At 44.4% G+C, this 23,956-nt stretch overlaps 1 protein-coding gene across 2 annotated transcripts in view; it reads left to right on the top strand.

The window, feature by feature from the left end:
- The window catches only part of foxj3 (forkhead box J3), a 54,012-nt gene extending 31,040 nt beyond the window's left edge, over nucleotides 1-22,972 (top strand). Inside the window, exons 3-12 of one of the 2 annotated variants that reach the window (XM_029826361.1) lie at nucleotides 4,633-4,707; nucleotides 7,253-7,336; nucleotides 8,691-8,792; nucleotides 12,497-12,616; nucleotides 13,892-14,063; nucleotides 15,472-15,936; nucleotides 16,446-16,547; nucleotides 17,029-17,220; nucleotides 18,881-18,979; nucleotides 19,063-22,972. In XM_029826361.1, coding sequence (XP_029682221.1) covers nucleotides 4,633-4,707; nucleotides 7,253-7,336; nucleotides 8,691-8,792; nucleotides 12,497-12,616; nucleotides 13,892-14,063; nucleotides 15,472-15,936; nucleotides 16,446-16,547; nucleotides 17,029-17,220; nucleotides 18,881-18,979; nucleotides 19,063-19,175 — 1,524 coding nt within the window. In that variant the 3' untranslated portion in view covers nucleotides 19,176-22,972. The remainder of the gene's footprint in view (nucleotides 1-4,632; nucleotides 4,708-7,252; nucleotides 7,337-8,690; nucleotides 8,793-12,496; nucleotides 12,617-13,891; nucleotides 14,064-15,471; nucleotides 15,937-16,445; nucleotides 16,548-17,028; nucleotides 17,221-18,880; nucleotides 18,980-19,062) is intronic. The other variant, XM_029826362.1, reaches the window with a different exon arrangement.
- Nucleotides 22,973-23,956: the final 984 nt, after the last annotated feature.

The raw sequence follows: 23,956 nt of genomic DNA, 5'->3' as shown, positions 1-23,956 counted from the left end.
TTAAACTCAACAATCATCTTAATTTTCCAGGTTGGTAATTTTCTTTTGTCTTTGCATGATGGACACGGTGTCTCCACTGTTTACGTTATTTTTGCGTGTGTATTTCAGCTATAGCCATGAATCTATACCTCTGTTTTATTCATTTTAGAGGTTTTAAGCCTGGCATGTCAATACATTACTATTAGATGCATCAAATACCTTGAAGGTCATGAAATAGATCTCATGGAAAATGATATAAATGGATGTAATATATCAGCTGTGGCCTGCTTAGTGAGACATGTGATATTAGTGTCATTAAAACATTACTGTCATAAAGGTGGAGAGTTCCATACTCAGATTTAAGTACCGTATGTCTTATAGTTTATGTCATTGATCAGCGGCTGCAGTGTGTCGGAATCCGTGAAAGATCCTTTTTTGATGAAATTCCTCACAATGGTGAAGCAGAAAGAGGCTTTATGGATGCATTCTGCTGTCATCACACGGCAGGATTTCATTCATGAAACACCGATGTACTGTACTGAAATTCACAGCTTGTATCACATCTCACACAATTAAATCAGTTGTTGATCGCACCTCAACAAGCTTACCTGCGTGCTCATCTGTGAGCCTGTTTTGTTTTTTTCAAAGCAGTACCTTGTTCAGCTAATGCCGTGGCATCCCACATGCCTTCCCACTCCCACTACAAATAGACAGCGAAGGTGCTACATTCGTGGCCTTGGTGCAGATCCCCGAGGCTGAGGAGTGTGTTCTGTGTTGGTGGGCATGTCAGAGGGTCTATATAAAATAACAAAGGCCTAAAAATACTGGGTGAAGTGTGTGTTACTGTTGAGGTGGACCTTCTTGTCTTCACTTCTTACCTCTTTTCCTTTTCCGCTTCATTCTGTTTTTTAAGGTGTGTAAAGTTATTGACTCATGTAGAATGTTTTGCAAAATATTCACAACCGCTCCGTGGGTGACTTGAACAGGTAAAGTTTTGTTATTTTGAAAAGGAAGATGGAGGTTTAAGAGATGACATGGAGTATGATAATAGATGTGCACTTAATGTGACCCTTTCTTTAATGACAGGCTGTTTTGATTAAAAAAAACGGGGTTACTGAAACAATCATTTACATCCAAATTCTTTATTTTTGTTGTTGTTGCTTGACTAGACGCCCATGCTTGAAATTCAGTTTCATCCAGGTAACATCAAACATGACATGCACCTGAAACTGTTTGCATTCTTTTATCATGGAGCAGAAAATGCATTTTTATTTCATACTAAAATAAGATACCAGTAAATTTTTAAATCAATTTGCAGTTAACCTTATTTAATTGTTTTTAATATACAAGTTGCCGTTTTCTAACTTTTGTACAGTTTTTAATAAGTAATGGGGCTGACGTCCCTGGGTTCTCTGTACCCCTCTGTCATACGAGTTCATGGGGAGGATTAGACCCCAGAACTGATCGCCTCGTATTCAGTTCACAACTGAAGGGGCCTTTTCAGAGAAGAAGCCAGATGTGTTCATGAATCTCAACCAGTTGCTTATTGAGATCAGCTTTGGAAAACCGTGACCTGGTTATTTGCATCCTAAAATTTAAATAGTTTTGTTTATCAATATTAAAGCACAGAGATTGCGAGATTATATGTTGAAATAACAAGAATTTTATTTTTTTTTTAACCAAAAATGTTTCACTGTTTCCTGAAACGTTTGTCCGCTATCCATTTTCCCACTCGGTGCTAAACTCTAGAGAACACTTTGATCTGAAAGACGGTAAAGCTGAGCATTTACGTTTCCTTTATTTGGAGTTAAATCTAAGCACCTCTAGATCCTTGTTGGCTTTTTTATTGTCAGGAAAGATTCGAGTAAACAAAACTAGGCTGATGTTGCAGTCGGATTGTAGAAACACAAATGCATAGATGGACCCTGATGAGTTTCTTCCTCTCCCAACATGGTTGGTTCCATCCCCCAAGTCATAGCTGGTATATATGCATACGTGTGTCTGTCCCAGCATGCCGACTTGGTCCCCCTCAGGTCCCCGGCCATGTGCGCAGGGTGCCTCCTCCTCCCCGTCGGTGAGGAGCAGGGCTCTGACACGGCCTGTCCTTTTAACTCACTCGGAACGTCTGACATGCGGCGCGCAGAGGTCAGTCTGACCTACTTTCCTCTGGCGGCCCTTCTGCTAAGCTGCGGTGCTCCTCAGCAGGGGGGGAGTGCATGGAGGGCGGAGTTGCTTACGCCTCCGCTGCTGTCCTGGTTTGTTAAATCATTGCCATTTGTTAGGAGACACGTTCCAGTGTCTTTGTGTTTTATACAGAGTGTAGGAGGCAGCCCACACACACGCGCACACACACATGTTGATGCTGGATGTAAAGCACTCTGTGCCAGTTGCAGGTAGCGGCTCGGCAGAACCTTGACAGAACCCCTGCAGTGAGTTCTGTCTGACTCACTTCATGTACCACTGCTCACACTCCCTGACCTGTTCCACCTACTTCACTTCTCTATGTTCTGTTGGTCCGTTTAAACCTTCATAGCGTTCCACCTTATTGTTCTAAATCAAATATTCACTCGGACTTTGTGTATTTACATCGTCAAATTCTTGTGTAATGATTCCTCTAACGCAAATGAAGAGAATGAATTCACGAAAAAGTTAACTTCTTATGGAGCAACAAGCTTGAATCTCTCAACTTTGAGGTTTTAAAGAAAACAACTGTGGCTCTGAATTGTGTTTGGCATTATCACACCTCCCACTTCGACACACCCGTCAAACATGGTTTTAAAGTAGCTTGTTAAACGCACGACCACACTTGTGGTGACCTTGTTTGATTCCTTTTAAATCATTGTGACAAACTAAAGGACAGAATGTGCATAAGATGGACAAGAATTGCATATTGGTACTGTTGTTGGTGTAGTCCGGCTGTAAAAGTTCAGGAATAACTGGTGTATCTGCACATAATAAAGATAATGTTGCAGTTCAGGACAAAGTTTAGGACCATTTTGTGCTGCAAATTTTGTCTAATTCTGAAACTAATATCTTTAACAACATATATAGATTGTGCTCCCATTTCAAAACAATACTGTGGTTTACGCCTGTAGGATACAGTACATAGACAAGAATAAGACAAGGTTACATAACCAACTAGGTTGGTCAAAGTTTCTCCGGAATCCAGAGCATCAAAATTCAATGGACAACTTACTTTTCACTCTTTTGCAGATGCAAATGATAACTTCTCATGAGAGAATGCGGGTATTTCAAAATAGCTTTTCTGGTTTGATGTAGGGGTAATGTGCTGGCTTCTGTATTGCTTGCCACGGTCTGTTGTTATCGTGTTGGATATGTGTCGTTTTCTGTTCTGCTGTTGCGTCATTTCAATGCTAACCAAGTGTTTGGGACGGTAGTGATTCATCGTGACTTGCACAGTAGCAGCAAAGCCAGTAATGTAGACGGTTGCTCACTAGGCCCAGTAGAAGCAACAGCAAAATTGTATCAAGTCTCGGAGGTGCAGCTGGGACAGAAATGAGCAGATTTAGATCAACAGCTAGTCCTTTTTTTTGTTCTTTGTTATATTTGCAGCCGACTGTAAGGTTTGACAGGTCTGTGCACATGAAATGGTCCAATTGCTTTTGCTGAAATGAATTTCTTGAGGAAAACTAAAAAGTCTGTGACGTTTTATACCTATAATAGCTTTCTTTCATAATTTCCTCCCAGCTCAACAACTAAACGAAGTCCCCTCTGAAATTTCCCTCAAAGCATTTTTTCCCCTTCTGTGTTACATTCTAGTGTGAAACTTGCAGTATTACAATGAGACTTTCATTGTCAGCCCCCCTGTGGTATAATTGCCTTTACTGTTGAACAAGCAGCATCTCCCAATCCCCCCCAACCACACACACACACACACACACACACACACGCACACACACCTCTCAAATTCATTAAGCACTTCAGAGAATCAATCCTGCAGCTTTTCAGTGTGACCATCTGTCAATTCAGCTCTATAAAGTGGAGTAGAGAATATTCCACACTTCCACCGGCTCTTGTGAGCCCCCACTGGCCTGCCTCCAGCTGGTCCTCCTAGCGTCACTGTACCTGGTTAACCCAGTCCAGGAGCATCGCTCACCAGCCCTCTTGGCTACTTCAGCCCACCTCCCTAATCAGGCAGCTGCTGGACGAGCCTTCCTCTTCACCACAGCGGAGTAGCTTGTAACACTCTAATGAGTTAACTTTCCAAATGATCTACATAATTTATCTCCTGCCCCAGAGGAGCTCACTGCAGCATTAATTAATACCAGAGTCTGGGATCAGTAACCATCCCAAGTGTGGGATTCCTTCTGGCTCCTATTTTTGGCACCCGTGGAATTCAGTATTTGTGCAACTAGAATGATGGTTATTGGACAATGATGAAAGCTCTTGCATCATCATGGCTTCGTCCACAGATTGGTCTGTTATCAACAGATGAAAATCTGCACACTGTTGTAGGCTGCATGTCACACAGCTTAAATGAGCTTATTTCTACAAATGCAGTGTCAATTCAACCCTGATAATACATACCAGCAGTTCACGTCTATTAGAGCTGCTCACAGCGATTGTGTCTCCATGCTATTTGTACGGACTCGTTTGCATCTTCTTAAATTGTCTCTTTCTCTTCCTCTGCAGAACTCAATACGGCACAATCTCTCATTGAACAAGTGTTTTCTCAAAGTGCCTCGCTCCAAAGATGACCCAGGAAAGGTGAGATTTTAAAAGATTATTCTGATGCTTTGCATGCATCATAATAAGGTAATTCAAAAGGAGAAAATGTTTACCTTTAGATTTGGCACCTTATTTTTATCTCCATTATCCTGGCTCTGCTGGAAAATATTACCACTGAATGTCTGCCAGGACTGACAGTCTGAAAATCCATGGCATGCTTTTAATCTATTATGAACCTCCCACCCCCACAGAATTGCATTTACAATCGAGGAAAGAGTAGTTTTCTGGACCACAGACAACATATGTAGGTGGGTCGGTCAAATGCTGGGAGAGATGAGGCCATAGCAGGTTACAAATCAGGTCATTTTTGACAATCAAACATCCCTGAAGTATTTACACAAGGTGCTGAACTCGGGCCTCGCTCGCTCTCCAGTCTGTGGGTTCTGTTTAAGTCCAACATGTAGATTTGATCTCAAGCTATTCTGTTCTGTAGCTACCTGATAAATAGTGTAAATCGTTCCAATGAGTAGTTCATAAAGGAGGAACCTCAGCTCCTGTTGGTATCATTATAGTGTGTATAGGTTCTGCCATATGTGGCCTAACCCAGATTTCGTCCTGGCACTGTCAGGAAACACAACATAAAGAGTCAGATACACACACACACACACACACAGTGTTGCGCCTAGCTTTATAGAGGACTGGGACTGAATGCTAATTTCATGTTTTGCTGTAATCCTCTGATATTGACACTCCTGGGAGCTGCTCCACTAAATACAAAATAATCTATTGCTGTATGGATCCCATTCCAAATGCATGGCCAACATGCACGCATCCTTAATGTTTAATTTGGAATTTTCCTCACTCTCTCCCTCCCCCGTAGACGACTTCAAAGGGGCGCTAGCCGCTCTTGATACGTTGCATCAATATTGTAATGTAGCAGGAATATGAAGACTGCTGGTTGGATGAGATAGGGGAGTCGTGCTGCTTTCCATCCGTCTGTCTGTCTCTGAGATGGTGTTGGAGATGACACAGTGTGTACTTACACACCCTGTTTACTTCAGGTAGAGGTTACTGTTAATGATTCGATTTTAATTGTCTCAGCCTGGACTTTCCAGGATGAGCTTGTTTGATTGTCTTCACTCTGTTTACACACAAAAGAGGAACTTTATGGCGTAATTTATGTTGATGTATGAAAATGATCCAGGTCAGTCATGGGAAGAGACTAGATCTCATAATAGGATCTGTTGGGCTTTGGTTGTGCACTTACCTTTGTTAGTGGCTGCAGAGAACATTGACTGTGGTGTAGTCACAGACACTATGGACACATTTGACTTAGAATTACTGCTGTATATTTGTGAATAATTTAATGATTTTTAATGAGCATTATCTACCAACTCTAGTGGATGCAGGGAAACACAGAAAGTCCCTCCCACGAGGCTTAACTATCCACCCCCACCCCCCCCAATTAAAATAAACACCACCAAGCCTGACATTGTTTCTGTGATGTTTTCTTGTGCAACATCTGCATCTGTAAGCCCTAAATTAACCTTCATTTTGAAGTCAGCAGATGACACATAGAGGCACTTATGTCGTTACCTTTTTACATGTATTTCCAGTGCGTTTTAATGAAAACATCACAAATGTAATAGGTCGCCACTGCATTCCCGTGGAGGTTATCAGTGCCAGATCTTTTTCATCTCGGGTTGATTGTGCTGTGAATTATTCTCGCCTCCGAGGAAAATATTAATTGACTCCAAAGACTTGCAAGTATTAAAACTTGTAATTTTAAGACCCCGATGAATATAGGCCAAACTCTGGCTTTTCGTTTTAACATCTGCCTCTATGAACAGGAGAATAGTGTTTTATGAATAAATATTTAGATGAAATCATTTGCTCATCTCTCGAAGCGATTTTAAAGGTTATGATCTCACCCTACGCAGAAAATTTAGAATTTATCTCGGGTCATATTAAGTATTCAAACTATTACGAAGTTGTAGGTTTTGGCGGTTGAAGAAAAGTGGTGTGAGCTGCGTTTTTGTGGATTTCATTGAAAATAAATCAAGTGCTGCTGAATGTGAAGTGAAATAATGCAGCCTTGTTGTGGAATTACTTGCTGAAGGCCCTGATCCAGGCCCAGCTTTCCTCTTCTTGATTAGCCTCTCTTGGCCCTTAGAAGAAAGCAGCACAGAGGAGGTTGCATTGCCCAGACTGCCTTGCTGCTCCCACAGAGTCTTCATCCTTGCCAAACAGCACTGATTCAGTACCTGAGGCTGAGGAAACACAGCTCCAAGAAAGGCTTATGAGCTGCCCTCACCAGCCTTCATTTAAGAGCATTAAAACACCAACAAAAAAAACCACTTACTTGATGCTCCAGCTCACAGCTATCAGCTCAAATGAAAGCTGGAGCTTAGACAGATGACACCACTTTACATTAGCGCTCCTTGTTTTCACATTTTCCAAAGTGTGTAAGCAGCATTTGCCAGGACAGAAAGCTCCTGTACTAAAATGTCAGGAGAGAGACATCTCTGCATATCTCACATGGACAAAAACGTGACTAACAGCATTTTATTATTTATGTGTACAGGGCTCTTATTGGGCTATTGACACCAACCCAAAGGAGGATGCCTTACCTACACGGCCGAAGAAAAGGCCAAGGTCTGGTGAGCGGGTGAGTAGTCGAGGAGCTTTTGTTCTGGCAGCATCTCGGTTGAAACTGATTGGCTGATCACCTGTGCATCTCTGTATGTCTGTTTTCCCTGCTTTATCTCCCACATAGAGGCTTTGGAGTGCACAGACAGACTTTATGTAACTGCCTCTCCCTGCACCCTGTCATGAAGTGGGGTCCTTATTAATAAACTATGCCCCAGGCAACCATTATATACCTCACATTCTGCACTCTCTTGTCCCACCCCCCCTTTAACATCAATTAATGCGGAGCTGTGCTAGGTCCTCTGAACAGGAATGCCTTTAATTATGGATGAATCTTATCCCATGTTACAAACAGAAGTAGTGGGTTTTAGTCAGCCGCTCAGATTGACCTGGCCCTAGGGCCCCCCGACAGAACACTCTCTTGTCTGTTGCTTCCCAGCTGACCAGAGGCGATGCAGAAAGATTCATACTGCAATATTTGTAACACACACGAGCATAAAGGCTCCGTGCTGTAAAAGTCAACAGTCCGGTAATGCAGTCATTCTGCTGCACAACAGTTCTTTCAAATTCAGTGAAATCGTCGTCTTTACAGCTGCGAGTTTCCAAATGCTGAAGGTTTAAAAAAAAAAAAAAAAGAAGTTTTTATTATGCGGCTCTCATATTTGCAGCCCCTGATGCAGCACAACACAAAAGAATGCAGCCAGTAGAAGAGTGTTTGCAGCAGAACATGCTTGTCATGCCCCTTCTTCCCTATCTAACACTGTCACCCTCAAAATATTCCATTAACGGTGTGAGACACTGAATTTGAAGGTTCGTGAAATCTCATTTATATTTATCATGAATTAAAAACGGTATTGTTGGCAGCCAATCCTCTTATAGTAAGCACTTTTCAGAGACGAGCATGGCGGAGCTCCCCAACACAACCAGTGTATCTGGCGAAGTGGTGTTCAGTGCGTTGGGTGTTTTTGTCATTCCTGACATCCTGGTTAACGCTCAGAGCTTTTCATTAAATGGAGCTGAGGGGAAAGTTTAAGCTGCAGTTGTCGTAACAAGAATAGATGTACAAACCTCTTATACCTGTGTAGTCTAACGCGCATTTCCAGGGCTTGTAACAATGTTTCCATCTTCTCAGAAGTCACAGTTCAAATGTGACCTAAATAAAGGTGCAAGTCTGTCGTCTAAAAATCCGTGCACTTCTTTCTTCCTCCCCTTGTCGGCATGTGGTCTGAGAATAGCGATTTGACGCAGACATCATTTAGGTTTTGCAATCTGCAGTGGGAATTCATGTGTTTGATAATTGGATGGTGTTGATTTTTTTTTTTCTTCTTCTTTATATTTTGTCTGCCTCCACACACCATCCCCAACCCCCACAGGCTTCTACGCCATACAGCCTGGAGTCTGAGTCTTTAGGGATGGAGTGTATGATCTCTGGAAGTGCCTCTCCAACGCTGGCAATCAACACTGTGACTAACAAGGTACTCCAGCCAGCCATCCAGCCTCCAGCTCCAACACACACCTGGCTACACGGCTGCACCCTGACCCCACCCACTTCTCCAACCTCCTACAGCACTATTCCCCACAGAGAGAGCAGCACTCGATTGAAGGATACACACAAACAGACACACACACACACACACACACCATCACATGTTCATGTGCCTAAAGCTTCTCTACAATGCAACCCACACCAAAACACATGACCATCAGCAGTGTAACACCTTCTTCTCAACAAAAACTAAGAGCAGGTTTCTGTCTTCAGCAATGAAATATGATGCTCAGTCTGCAACCCAGCATGTTGCAACCTGATAGGTCTTACAGTCTGTGCAAACTTGCAACAAGATACAGGCTACATGTGGTGCAGGGGTTTGTGTGTTTGCACCTGTAGTAGAGGTTGTGGCTTAGATTTCTATCCCTGTGTGACCACATTTCATATTAGCATCTTTTCTGACGTTTAATCAACTCTTTCTAACCTTTTTTTTTTGATAATGGTAAAACTTGGAAACACTTGATTGTCACAAAGCAAAACCACAGGGACTGCGGGCTATTAGCTGCGAAAGTGCTGCTCACTCACAATTTTAAACAGGCTTTTTAACCTTAAGCTCTCATCCTCTGAACCCAGTGGGGGCAGATCTCAGGTGCACTTTTAAAAAGCATACAAGAGCGGCTTATTCATTTGTTGCAAGCATTACTAAAAAAATGTTTAACATGACCGTGGGTGTTCATCAAAGTAAACGCGTGCATATTTAACAGTGTCGGTGTAGCCTATAGAATATAAGTGATCTAACTATTTAGTGCGTGTCAGAAGCGACGAGGTGGGGCTGCGTGCAGTTTTCCCTTGGTTGCAGCAGACAGATTAATAGGCCCAAGTGTGAGGAAAGTTGACCCCGTTTCCCTCTGTGATTGCCACAATAAGCACTTGCAGCACCAGCCTCCACTGGCAGTGACAGTCTAATGAGGCACTAATGTAAAGAACTGATGGTTCACAGTCTGGATTCCTGCCAACAAATACCTCCCGTCAAATAGCTCAGCAGGGCAAACGAGCAGAAGCTGTTACATCGAGACAAAATGCAACGGTTCGAAGGACTGTGGAAGGCAGCGGGGTGTTTGTGCATGTGTGTTGGGGGGTTTGTACTTGTGTGGTTGCATAAAAACTCGTTAGTGAGAACATGTGCAAAAGACAAAGTGTGGTAGCAAGAGATGAGGCTGTAAGTCCTATGAGAGCTTGTTTCTCACCGTCTTACACTATAAACACACAACAGGCCACGCCTCCTTTGGTGCAATGTGCCAAGCCACAGGAATTCCCTCTCTCTGTTTTCCTCTCTCCCCCTTTCTATTCCAGTCTGTCTCCCTCATTCCCGCCTTCTCAGATAGACCAATTGGAGATGTTGGCAAGACTACTGAACCAGCAAGAATCTCTTTCTCTCTCCTGCCACACATTCCTCACTCTTATTCTTTTGCCATTCTCACACACCAGAATCCTCAGCACCTAATAAAGGTTAGCTTTTGAGGTAGCTCGAACCATAAGCGGGAATGTGGAGAAACTTCGGCAGGGGGGGGGGGGGGGGGGGGATGATCATAAAGGCAAAGGCAGGATTTGTTGGAATTGTTTGTTGATGAATACTTTGGTCTGCCTTCTTCTTTTTTCTCCCGTATACCTCTATCCTCCCTGCCTTTCCCCGTCTGCTCAGGCAGAGATTGTGCAGAACGTTAGCTGCCATTGTTGGAGACACCTGGGCCAATCTTGCTTTGATTTCATAATCCACGTCTTATGCTCCAGATTAAGCCTCGATGTTAAAGACACCTCTGGCTTTTTACTTAATTCACTGCTAAGAATAGCACTCTGACTCCTTTGCCTGCTAGCTAACACCATGCACAGTATTTACTGTGGAGCCACTTCTGCCTGTATGAGCATGCCTGCCTGTCTGCTTTGTGTGTGTGTGTGTATGTGTGTGCATTTATCTGCGTGTGCGTGTCTATGTCTGTGTGTCTGTTTGTTTTAGACACATCTGTAGCATTAAAGCAGTATGTGTTATATGTTTGCATATGCTTTTATGTTTTTTGCTGGAATAGGGCTTTGGCTATGTGTGTGTGTGTGTGTGTGTGTGTGTGGGTGTGTGTGTGTGTGTGTGTGTGATGTGTGTTGCTTGAGTAGGTTTGTGTCTTCACTCCTGGGGCCATGTGGTCTGTGGAAATCACACTTTACTGGACTCATCTCACTTTGTCGGTGAATTAAGCAGAAATAATTGTGTTGAGAGACTTAAAGGCAGTTTTAAGATTTTACGGTGTCATTTACTGTATGTTTTGAAGTGTCCTGTTGGCAGTGTTGGATTGATTTTCCTGAAAATGTTTATGCTTTGAGTATCTGCTGCTCATTGAATTTGCATTCATACTAATGGATACTAGAGCAAAGCCCACATTTTATTAGAGGAGAGTAGTCGTGTTGCCTAATGAGATTCTCTTGCTATACCCCCACTCCCAGTCTTTTTCCTTGTATAGTGTTGCATGGTTTTAGTATTTGCATTGTTGTTTTTTTGTAGGCAAAACATTCCTGCCTCTATCCTAGCAGCACAGGAGCCATGCTCCTTATTAGAAGTTTAAAATACTCACTCTCTTTGCACGTGTGGGTCCTGGAATCTTACCAGCATGTCGGTCAGCTAAAGAATCAGGCAGAGGAGGAGACGATGGCCTGAGTGGCTGCCTAAATTTCTTGTCCTCCTCGTGGCCTCCGTGGTAACTCATTTCACCTCAGCAGAAAGACAAGAGGCTTCGTTCTAGTGCTGCTCCTCAGAGGCAGGGCGCAGGGAGAAGCTACGCCACTGTCGTTGCTGTTTCATAGTAGCGAGCACAAAGCCCACTTTGTTCTGCACAGTGATAAGCAGAAGCCACCGTGGTTCACTCAGTCGCAGGCTGAGGCATCCAACACACGCACACACACACACACACACACACACACACACACACACACACACACACACGTCGATCTTGGAATTCCACCATCAGTGTGTCACTTTGTTCCCAATTCACAACCAAGCCAACACGGAGTCTATTCTCTGTGGGTGTCATTAAGTGCATTATTTTCATCACCCTTGATATTGTCCTAATGGCCTGATGGCACATATTATTTTAATAGGGTGGAGGGCAGAGTCTGTCAGACGATAATTAAGAGTGCCATCCTGAAGTGGTTTGACTAGTTTTACTGCTACATTGAAAGGTCAGCGTCTTGGTTGCTCTGGAGTCCTTGGTTAGCTGTCCCAAATGGATTTGTGCTTGGTGAGCAGATGCGACTGACAATGCCTATAGTGTGACCTTTAGTGATGGGAATGTCTTAGCTGTATACAGATTCCCTCTACATGTTCAGCCGGACCCCCTCAGAGACTGTGGTGGGTCTCTCTCTTTCACACTCACACACATTTACAAGACAAAGTGCGCTGCTGTTAAGACATGTCATTGCATGCAGCATGCACATTTTAAGGCTTTATGTTTCTATTCTAAATTACACTGTTAAACTATATAGTGACATTGCCTTCAGAGCACATCCATTATCTGGAAAGAATGCTGTCATGATCTATCATCAGAGAGCGAGGGCGTGACATTCATCAATGTATAAATGCTGTTTGCGTCGATGTTCATGTGTGTGCGAGGCGGGAAGAAAAAGCTGATGTGCACATCTATGTTTCAGGTGGCGTTGTACAACACAGACCAGGAAGGGAGCGACAGTCCAAGAAGCAGCCTTAACAACAGTTTGTCTGATCAGAGTCTCGCATCCGTCAATCTCAACAGCGTGCACAGCTACACACCGGTGAGATCCGAGAGGGCGATCCCACAGAAACGGTTATTTTGGGAGGTCTAAGCAGCATTGCTGTTTCCCTGAATGATGAGATCAAGCTGAGCTTATAAATTTGGATGTTAGTATTTCATTTTTAAAAATTCTCTCAATTGGATATTTAGACGTGTGTGGATGCAGACCAAATTTTACATTGTTTTTATTCATTTTTCTCATGACGGCACGGCCATGTTGATTACAACGAGAGAAAAGGAGGGCTCTGACACATGCCGAAAGTGTACGTCATTTCATATTTCAGCTGAGCCTCCCGAGGTTTCTTCAGAGGAGCACAGCCATAACCAGCAATAGACCGAGGTTCAGGGTGGACATGCGCTGGAGTACAGCATCAGAAGCAGGGTTAAGGGAAACAGAGAGAGATGTGCACGCTCCTGGAAATCAGACAAAGAGAAGCACTTCTTCTGATGTCCTCCCACCAGAGATGCCCCTCTTTGCTGTGGTCCTCCCGCTTCCTCGAGTGCTCCCCGCTCAAGGCTCTGAGCATCGATCGGCTCGGCCTGATGGATGTGCGCTCGCTCTTGCTCGCTCTCCCTTTCTGTCTAACAGCAGAAGCAGCAGCAGCTCACAGTAAATATTGTGCTTCTATTATCACCTCCTCGCTCCGCAAAGAGACGAGCCATGCATTTTTGGAAACTGCCCACACGCTCTAAGAGAAAGATGTTGGGATCAAAACCCGGACGTGACCTCTTTTGCTATGCTAGCCCACAGTGGGAATGGGTCAGGGCAGGCGTTGTAAAATATTACTGATTTTTGCATCCCTCCTCTTAGTGTGCAGCAGCTGGGAGACAGTTTTGGAGCTGGAGTGGAGCATCGCTCTTCGCTTGACACCCAGGGCCAGTGCATAACACTGACTGCCCACACAAATACATGGATAAAATGTTTGCTTATTTTTGTAATTGCTATTGATTTTTTATTTTTATTTTTTTTTTATTTTTATTTTTTTTTAAATGCAGTGTTCTTGCCCACCTGTGAATTGGCTTTGTGACCATTTGAGTTGGTCTATTAATGTTATGCAAGCTAATGTGTGAGCAAAGATCTCTATATTGGCGTAAGATGTGTAATTGCTCTTTTCTGTTGACTTGTGCCCCATCGGCGGGAACGTTGTTCCAGTGCCCCCACAGTCAATTACATCCTCGTTTGTCATATTTGCTGGAAACATTCACGGAAAAATCATCCATTTGCACAAAATATCTACATACAGGTTGTTTTTTTTGTTTTTCCTCCATTGTCCAGGTGACCAACCACCCAGAGCCTGTGTCCCAGCCTATGAGCCTCCAGCAGCCTCCTCAGTCCCAGTACAACATGCCCGACAGGGATAAGCTCCTGTTCTCTGAATTTGAAGATCTCAGTGCCTCCTTCCGCAGCCTTTACAAGTCTGTTTTTGAGCAGACCTTTAACCAACAAGGTGAGTGGTGTCATGAGATCGCCATTTATCAAAACGTGTTACTGCTGTTGGTGTTGTTGTAACGAGCAGCATCCTACTGGTGTTTTTTCCTGACCCGTGGAAGAGGCTTCATTTGATATTGAATATTTTATTTGTGGATGTAAAGATTATAGTGTTATTGCGTTCATTTAATGGGTTTTTTTCCCCCTTTTTATATTTTCAAACATGAAATGTTTTTACATGTGGGCTGTATTTCATCAAGAGTTGAAGAGGTTAGCAGCAGTCCAAGTGCCTATTAAAAGCGTTAGATGTGGGGTTCGTTTGTCATAATGATGGGGATGTGATACGTAGTGATGGATCAAGCACAGCCTTCCAAGCGCCTGTTGGTCCCAGTTGAAATAAAATACATTTTTGCTTATAATCCGATGAACAAAGAGCTCCCGACAAGTGCTTCACGAGCAAAGTACAGTGAGCTTTTTTGTGTATAACCTACTTTCACAAATCAAATATGCTTCATGCTAATGTTTTCAAAGAGTTCCTCTCCTTTAATCTATCATCTGTGTTTCATTAGTTGAAAGTTGTTACCTTTTTCAACGTGCATAAGAATGAAATCTCCTAGTCAGACAAGCTCAAGCAATTAAAAAGCATAAATAATCGAGCTAGAGGATTTCACACTCTGCCGCTGTAGACAGTGAGCTAATTCAGTGGCTTTGATAATAGGTAATGAGCTCGCATTATTATTCTGGTGCTGCGTTAATTGCTTTCTGTATTTCCCTGGTTGGACAATGGGCTTTCTCTGCTGATAAGAGATGCACCTTTGTCACCCCTGCAGTGAGTGTTACTTGCTGATTGTGAAGGTGCAGGGCCAGAGTCAGCTCTAAAAGCACTTCAGTGAAATAGGTTTACTGTGCCAAAGCTGTGAAGGACAGGGCCTCTCAAACCACTCCCCACCACTCGGATGATTGCAGCTCAGAGCGCAGATGTCCGTGCTCCAGTCGTGTCTGCTCAAGAGCAGAGCGGTACGGAGCATTTGTCAAAGACAGTCCAGCTTTGTACAGCTGGAGAGAAGATGCAATGAAGGCCGCAGCTCGTGAACCCAAGAGACAAAACCAATGCTGAGTCATTCCCCAGCACAACAAAATGGCAGCTGGTAGGTCTCAAGTGCAGAACTACAATGGCAGGCCCAGACACACGGAGCATTTCATGCAGGTTTAACATATGAAACCAGGCACTCCTCCAATTCTAGCCACGTATGGATTCTAGAATGTTCAGTACAACCTGAAGCTAGGGCAACTCTACTTACTGAGAAGTCCACCATCTGTTGTCACCTGCGAAAACCTCCACAAAAATGTGTCCAATGCTAGTTTATTTAGCTGCCGTTGTTGTTGCGGCTGTTAACGGCCTTTTGTACCTGTTTTTTGATTTCCAGGCCTGATGAGTATACCGTCAGATTCTTCCCAACAGACTCACACCTCCTGCTCCTATCAGCACTCTCCCAGTGGCACCATCAACACTCCAAACAGCTTGACAAATAACCAGTCCAACAGTCACCCAAACAACCACTCTGGCAGCAGCGGCCAGGTGCCCCTCTCCCATCCGGCTCAAGCCCACCCCGGCCACGGCTCACCCCACGCGCAGCACCTCCCGCAGCACGGCGGCCCCCACAACCAACACAGCCAACACACCCAACACACCCAGCACAGCCAGCACCCACAGCACGCTGCACACTCTCAGCACGGGCAGCACCCAGCCCACGGTCAGCACCCACAGCAACACGCGCCACATCCCTCCCAGCACACGCAGCACAGCCAGCACCCCTCTCAACACGGACAGCAGCATCAGAGCCTCTCCCACCAACCCCATCCTACCCAGCAACAGATGGCCTGCAACACAGGTAAAACCTTCCACCGCCATCATCATCCACCGAGCCAACATTACTGCTCATCTTGTTCATCACACACACGTGTTCAAAACAAATGGCTGAATAGAGTCCTTAATCAGTGCGTGGAATTTGTAACAAAGAAGGAAAATCCCTAAATGTTACGAAGAGTAAATCACCACCGATTTATTATATTTGCTGTGGTGAGAACAAAGCAATACTGCATCAAACCAGTCCGCTTTTTTCTGAGAGTTGACTGGCTCCTCCTAGCGGCCATGATTCAGCACTGCATCGATTTAAAGCCCGATAAACTTATTTGGTTCATTTAGCACTACGGGAGCTAAGAGAGTCATTAGAATGGCTACAGTGAAAAAATATCCATTTGAAATTAGACCCCAGCCTCCATTTTGGTAGAAAATTATTTTCTTATAATCCTAATTGGAGCAAAGCTTGGTATTGTAGCCCAAGATACTGTATTCTTCTAATGCTGTATTGTTACAGTCAGTATCCTGTGTGTGTTGCAGGTTTACTGTCTGACTGGTACCCAAATCTGGATGCACTGAAAGAAAGCTGTCGTATTGCTAGCAGCTATAACTGGGCTGATGTCGACCTTTCACCTTTCCAAGGTGCAGTTACATTGACAAATTGTGTGGAAATGATAGCGTCCTGTTTGTTGTTTCTGGTTTAGAGATTAAGAGTCAGAGAAGCTGTTTAATGTGAGGAGCTGGGAGTTATGTCCAGGCTTTTGATTGAACGCTAAAATGTTGACACAGTGGAGTTGATTATGAGTTTAATTAGACTGAGCTCTTCAATTAAATAACACTGGCTTCAAGTTTAATTATCAAAACAGTGAGCTCAGCAGGTCAGTTTATCCAATTACAGCCTAGGATTGCAAGGTAGGGTGTTTTTAAATATAACCCACCAAAGTTTGCTGAAATAATGAGTATTTAGTGCAACCAAAGTTTTTCCTCTTTATGTTTGTAAATTAGTTTTTGGACAGTCTGTCATACATTTCATTGTCACAAAAGTATTTCAACACAGAGAGATGACATCACTAACCCTTTCTTTGTTTTTGTTTTTTTGTTGTTGTTTTTTTATATTTCCAAGGATTAAGAGATAGTATGAGACAAGCAGAACTGAACAACTGGTCCCTGGAGCCCACTCAGATTGCAGACCTGTGCTCGTCCATCAACCAGTTCTTTGCCCGCACAGGTGTAATCCCGCCACTGGGAGCAGTACAGCCTCCTGTTTGTCACGGCACCATGCACCCCAACAAACCCAGCCAGCACCTTAACACAGGTGAAACACAGCCTCTCCTCTTCCCAGTTTGCATTTGGTTGAATTTTTGTAGTTCTCGCGAGCTTCTTTTGACTTTCCGGGCAGATTTATTACAGATTAACAATCCACATCCTGCAGGTGAAATATTCACACGGTGACTCAGCGCATCATTATATGACCAGACATACGTAATAGTCACTGTTACCATGAGATCTCGTTGTGTCTTTGCATCGATTAATTCAGTCTAATCTTAAACGTCTCCAGAAACGAACACATAAGGGCTCTGTCTGATGAATCCAGCTCATTTGCATTTTCTCCTGTCTAACAATCATCAGCATTTTTGCACAGCGTCGCCTTTATGTCAGTGATTACAATCCTTTTTGGTTTATGACCACTTTAGTTAAATTGAGCCCTTAGTTGCAGCTCTGTGTGTGAACAGCTGCAGACAGATAGTCGATAGATCTGCCTTTGTCAGAATGCTAAATTTATACAGTAGTGCTGGAAAGGTATGTAACCCCTTTGAGCAGTTTAGGTGTTTCATGATTTTTATTTTTTTTTGTCATCTCTGGTTGCTATGTATGAAATGTCAGAAATATGTTTATCAATTGCATGTGCTTGATTAATGGGATGTCTATAAGTAGCCTAAAAACGACAGGAAACATGGAATTAGTGCATGTACAAAAGTAAGTGAACCCCCCTCGGGAACGGAGCTATGTGAGGACATGGAGAAGAGGGTAGTGACAGCCCATCAACCTGAGGAGGGCGATAAGACCATCTCCAAAAGATTCCAGCTCTAGCCATCCACTGCAAAACAAATCATTTCCAAATTGAGGGCCTTCAACATGACAGCGACTCTGCCTAGAAGTGGACGCCCATAAAACTATCAACCAGAAGCACCACAAAAATACAAAATCCGATAAAGGGCAACCAACACGTCACCTCTAGAGAGTTGCAGACCTTTTTGGTCGCATCTGGGACAAAAGCAAGTGCTGCTGCTCTCAGGAAAGAACAAAGCTACCCTCTTTCAATTTTCCCAGGGAGCACTTGGGCAAACCAGAGGCCTTCTGGAAGTCCATTCTCTGGACAGACGTCTCAAATAGAATTATTTGGTCACAATCAAAAGCCAACATACTTGGAGAAAAGAACCCTCCTCCAACAGTGAAGCATGATGGTGGAGATGTGAAGGTCTAGGTCTGCTTTTCTGCTTCTGCACCTCAACCTCTCCATTTTATCCAAGGAACCATGAATTGTCCAGCTTATCATCAGAGTCCTGCCATCAGCCAGGGAGGTGGAGCCGGGACGAGTGTGGGTTATTTATCAAAACAATGACCCGAAACATTCCGGCCAAACTACAGTGGGATTGGTACTCTAGATTGGCCCAGTCAGAGTCAGGACCTTGATCCAGGTCAAATGTTTTGGCGATGTTGTTTGTCCCTCCAACCTCTCAACTGGTTTCTGAGAGGAAGTTCTGCCAGGAAGAGTGGGCAAAACTCCCCGTTTGGTTGAAGTAATGGCTGCAAACCCTCATATTAGAAGCCACAAGCTTCTAATATGAGGGTTCGTGTTAAAGTTTCACTGTTTGTGACGTAAACCACCTTTGTTGAATTAAATCATAAAAAAGAGTGACCAGGGCTTTTACAGCATGTCAACGATGAATGTTTTGTTGTTGTTTTCTGTGTAGGAAATCTCTACATGGACTCCAGACAGAGTATGTCCATGATGGGTCCTCCGGGATATCCCCACATGCCCCCAATGAGCACCACTGGGCCCACAATGACAGGTGAGGGAGAAACAGATGGACAAAGCTTGTGTTCGTCCTCATTCCCACCGTTCTGAACGGAATGCCTGCTGTTCCCTCCCCAGGACATCACGCACAGATGAACCAGCAGCACATGATACCTTCTAGAAACTTCCAGATGCATCGCATGCCAGCCGATGACATCCAGGATGATTTTGATTGGGACTCCATCGTCTAGCCCGTCGCAGGCCTCTCGCAGCCAGAAGGTGGAAGCCAGAGGGAGCCCGGCTGAGACGGACTGCAGGAGGACAGGGAGGGAGGGGTCCACCGCGGCTCCACCGCAGAAGAATGTTCAGCGCGTCCGTTTTGGAGGAAAAGACACCTTTCAAAGTCCTGCAATTTTTACAAAAGAGAAACATAACTACCGTGACTTTGAAGACAATCATCGTATTTAGTGGGACACGTTCCAGTGGTTGCTTATGTACTTGTCTAGGGACGGGTAGAACACATTCAGTCTAAACCACACGCTCCTCAGCTCCTCAGCCGCCGCTCTCTCCCAGCCAGCAGCCTTCCAAAGTGTGAACCGCTCCCCCTCCTCAGCCCCCCCTCCCCCCCTCCCCGCTCTCTAACTGTCATGTGATTTGAGCGACTTGTTCAGCTTGTAATTCTTCTCGTGTTGACATCGGCCTCAGCTGCCTCTCGGATGAGTTTATCTCTCATCTGTCTCTCTAAAGTAAAAAAAAGTCATTTGGTTTTATTTTTATGAAACACAGGCCGTCTCTGTGAATAATGTGATGGAGCTCGTTGATCACTTTCAGGAGGAAGTTGCCCCCCCCCCACCGCGCTCTGGTTGGAGAGTTTCTGTGGGTTTATAGTCAGGACGTCAAACAGGGTTAAACGTTTCAGCAGGCACGATTTTTTTTCATTGTGATCCTCTTTACTGTAACAAGTACAGTCATTTCCCCCCTTTTTGCCTCGTAAGACATTTACAACTAAGCAAATGTATATGAAGAAGAATGATAAGGCAGGAAAACCTTTAGGTCTGTTAAATTTAATCACTCCAAACGTATGTGAGCGTTTACAAAGTTCCTTCAGAAGTTCAGATTCAGTTAGAAGCGAGTTAGAATGAGTCTGACTCACATGAGCAGCCTGTTGATCATTAACAACTCCCTATTGTTCAAACGGGAGCGTTTCCAATGGAATCTGACGGATGGCGTCAGTGGGCGTGTGCGGACTGCAGTCAGCCAATAGGAATCACTCCCTGCAGAGAAATGTAAAGTTTACATTATGTCAAAATGGTTTTGTTCGGAACCGATCGTATTTTCTACAATCAAATTTGCAGAGAAGCTTCTAAAATCAATAAAAACAACAACAACATGGCAGCGGCTTAGAATCCAAAATACATCTGCTTTGTGACAGTGTCGCAGCGTTTCAGGGCACGTGAGCTTCAGTGGTTTAGTGGTGCTTTTATCAATGAGGCTGAAGCTAAAATAGTTGTGTAACCAAGTGCCGGGGGGGGGGGGAGATGGGCGCCACAGAGGCCACGATCTGAAAAACGCTTCATAAATGTCGTTTAAAGTCTGTTCATTTCAGTTCTCCTTTGTCCTGGCGGCGTGATTAATGATCAATAGGCACCGCAGACGCTGCCCGTCCAGCGGAAGAGCCGCGGGTTTGTGGCGTGAGCTTCGTCCCTCCAGACCTTTCTGCTCCATCTGCCAGGTCACCAGAGGAGCCAGCGCCACCGCCGGCGTCCGTTGTCACTTCTGGCATTTTCAAATGATTCGTATTTTTAATCTGTCCAACGTTTTGTTGCGACGGCGTGATCTTGTGCTAGCATAACAGAATGAGAAATGTGACTGGCGATGCAGTACATGAAGTGTGTCCCCGCGTGCACGCTTGTGTGTGTTTTGGTTTGATTGTAATTTTAGGGCTATGATTGATTGCTGCAATCATCTCTCTGCTATATGAGCACAAAAGCAGATGCACACGACGATTAAAGACTAGATTTGAGACTTTTTTGTTCGTAGGAAGGGATTCTCAAGCACAGAACAGGGGGACGATGGGTCCAGAACAGCCGGCCTGAGAAATCAGAGGCGCTGGACTCTGGAGACACTACCTGTACGTTTTATTAAAGAACTTTTTGCACACGAAACATCCTGAACTGACTTCGGCTGCTGTTCTGGAGCTCCAAACGCAGTCACATACTCACTCTGTTATCCCTCCGGCCCTCAGACCCACCTCTGGGGGCGGGAAGAGCTGTCCAAATTCAACGGGACGCGTTTGGTTGGTTCACGCTGTGGTGCTTTGTTTCTACGACCCCTCGTCCTTGTTTAAAGGAGCAGTCCCACATGTTGAGGAGCGCCTTGTTGAGATGTGCATCAGTCTTGTCTAAAGCTGCTCTGATCGGCAGCGAGTATCCGTCAAAAAGACCTTATTAGGGCTGTTGGGTGACGATACGTTGTTAACCCTTTCAGTCAAACAGCTTTGTACTCCAGACATGTTGTAAAGGACGTATGCAGTATTTGTCATCAAGTACCTCAAATTCAGAGTTATGCAGACTTGCTGAGTCCCGAAACTTTGTTTGCACACACTTGCAAGGCTACTTTGTTTACCTTTCCTATGGGTTTAATAGGTGAGATCATTGATTATTGTGGCGTGTCATATTTACCACACACACACACACACACACACACACACACACACACACACAGGAGGTGATGCTTCTCAACAAGCGTGTTTCCCAAAATGTGGAAGGATTTCCTTTCTTCCCAGATGTCTCATTTCCTGTTTGGCTGACAATCATTGATTCTTTTCTACGATGATGCATATTGTTCTGTTAATGATGAAAAGCACTTTCGAGCTCGGCGCCGTCATCGTTTTTTTTTTTGTTTTTGTTTTTTTTGTCCCCCGAATTTGACTTCTGTTTCTAGCTGTTTTGTTCTCTCCTCCTGCCAATCAGACCTGCGTCTTTGTGCAATGATTTCGTCTGTGTTTTTAAAAAGAAAAACAGTCCACCGCGCGCGTGTGTGTGTGGGGGGGGGGGTTGCCTTGCCTGTGGAAGCCTTTTTCCGAGTTTCGTTCAACTGGGTGAACCAGGCCGTGACCTTGGGGGCGCCAGCTGTCGCCATTAAAGGTCGGCGCGCGTGTCGGCTCTTCCAGGTGAAGACGGCGAGCGCACGCGTGACCACTGGAGCGCCGCGGCCCTTCGAGGAGGTGATCTGAGCGAATCTGGCGCAGCTAAAAGGGAAAAAGGGGGCAAAACCGATGACTGGATCACAATCACACGTTTGTTCACGTCTCCGCGAGTATCGTCGTTTGCTTGTGTGAGGAACCTCCAGTTTTCTGAATTCCGCCGGACATGTACCTGCCAGAGAGATTACTATCTTTTGGGGGTGGGTGGGGGGGGGGACAGGCCTTGTTACAATGTGGGAGAGAACTGCCAACACGTACTGCTGATCGGGGCCTGTTTTATTCAGTGCTGGTGTGTTGTTGTGCTTGTACATACGTGTCTTTTCAATCATCCCCCCCTCTTTTTTTTGTCCTCTCGGGGATGGGGTTTAAAGGCAGGGGGCGGGGTCTTATTCCCGAAAAGACAGGAGGTAAAAGAATAGAGTATTTTGTTATTGTCCAATCAGAGGGTGACAGTATGTATATATCTATATTGTATATATGTGATGAAAATGCGTTGGCTTTTTGTGTGACACTACCTTTTCTCTGTACTATGGCTCTACATTCAGTGTTTCAGTGTTGATAATATATATTTGTGTTTTTTTTTCAGTTTCTTTTCTTGTTTTCAATTTTGTCTTTGTCATTTCTCGTATTTCATTTCCTCCTACTCGTCCTAATTTTGTTTATTGCACGGTTTATTACTTTTGTCGTCCGATGAGGTGACACAGCTACTCTTTGTATTCGTTTAGTGCTGTAAAATAACTCAAGTGTTATTAGAATTGTCAATGCCACCGCCCACCCCACCCCCCCCCCCCTTCCCCATTATGCATGAATGGCACTTAAAGAAATAAAATATGGTAACTTCACTGTGGATTAACAGACTGTGTGAGTTTTGTTCCTGACTCGTTTGTCGAACTTCCACATAAATCTGTCAATTCAACTCAAGAGGTGTCCCTCAGGGCTGCTTCCACGGACCTGTTGGGGTTTTTTTCAGAGCTGTACTTTTGTGATAGTTTAAAGGTTATTTAAAAACCGGAATTCCACATCCACGGGCTGCCGCAAAGAAAAATAACTGATTACATAAAAAAACAAACTAAATTTATGTGTTTATACATTTGAGGGGAGCAGGGAAAAAGGGATGTGATGTTATATAACCGATACACTGAGTCAAAGAATCTAAAAGAGAAAAAGGCAAATGTTGCCTCAGGTGATTTTCTACCTGTGAATAAAGAGACCTTCAGCTTGGGATCCGACCTCCATCACCCACATAAAATTTGAGTCAAATTTCTGTTCCTGAATATTTCTGCAGGTAGCTTGAATGGGACAGCTGCTCACGACCGCCCTCGGCCCTCAAACCTCTCAACTGTTGCAGGAGTCGTTTCTATTTCAGGAGTTCTGGTCCTGTTCTCTCCACTTCTCTAAAACACTCAGCTGACAGGTTTGATGCTCTCAAGTCAGCAGGAATAATTAGAGCTCTCTAGAAAGATCAGGTGCTCTGTTGAAGCACCTCTGGCAGCTTTGCACACCTGGATTTGTCGATATTCTGACTGTCCAGTTGAATGGAGGCCGTCAGCCTTCGGCCATTTTCAGGCGTCTCCACGGATGTTTGAGTTCTGGCAGGTCCACTCAGGAACATTACAGCCGAGCTCAGGCTGAACTGTGGATCCCTTTTTTGGTGCTTTCAGGTGTCTTTTGAAGCTGAAATGAAGACGGTGACGGTTGACTTCCTTCCCTCAGGATCTGTGGAGCTCAGCATCATCACTGTGGTTCCGGGTCACACTTGACTCTTCTATCCAGACAGCCGACGCTAATCAAGAGAGATGGAAGGTTCCTGGAGCAGAAATCTGAACA

The sequence above is a fragment of the Takifugu rubripes genome, chromosome 19 (genome assembly GCF_901000725.2).
Source record: "Takifugu rubripes chromosome 19, fTakRub1.2, whole genome shotgun sequence".
Taxonomy (NCBI): Eukaryota; Metazoa; Chordata; class Actinopteri; order Tetraodontiformes; family Tetraodontidae; genus Takifugu; species Takifugu rubripes.
The sequence above is the reverse complement of the archived record's forward strand: the minus strand, read 5'-3'. Positions and strand labels throughout refer to the sequence as shown.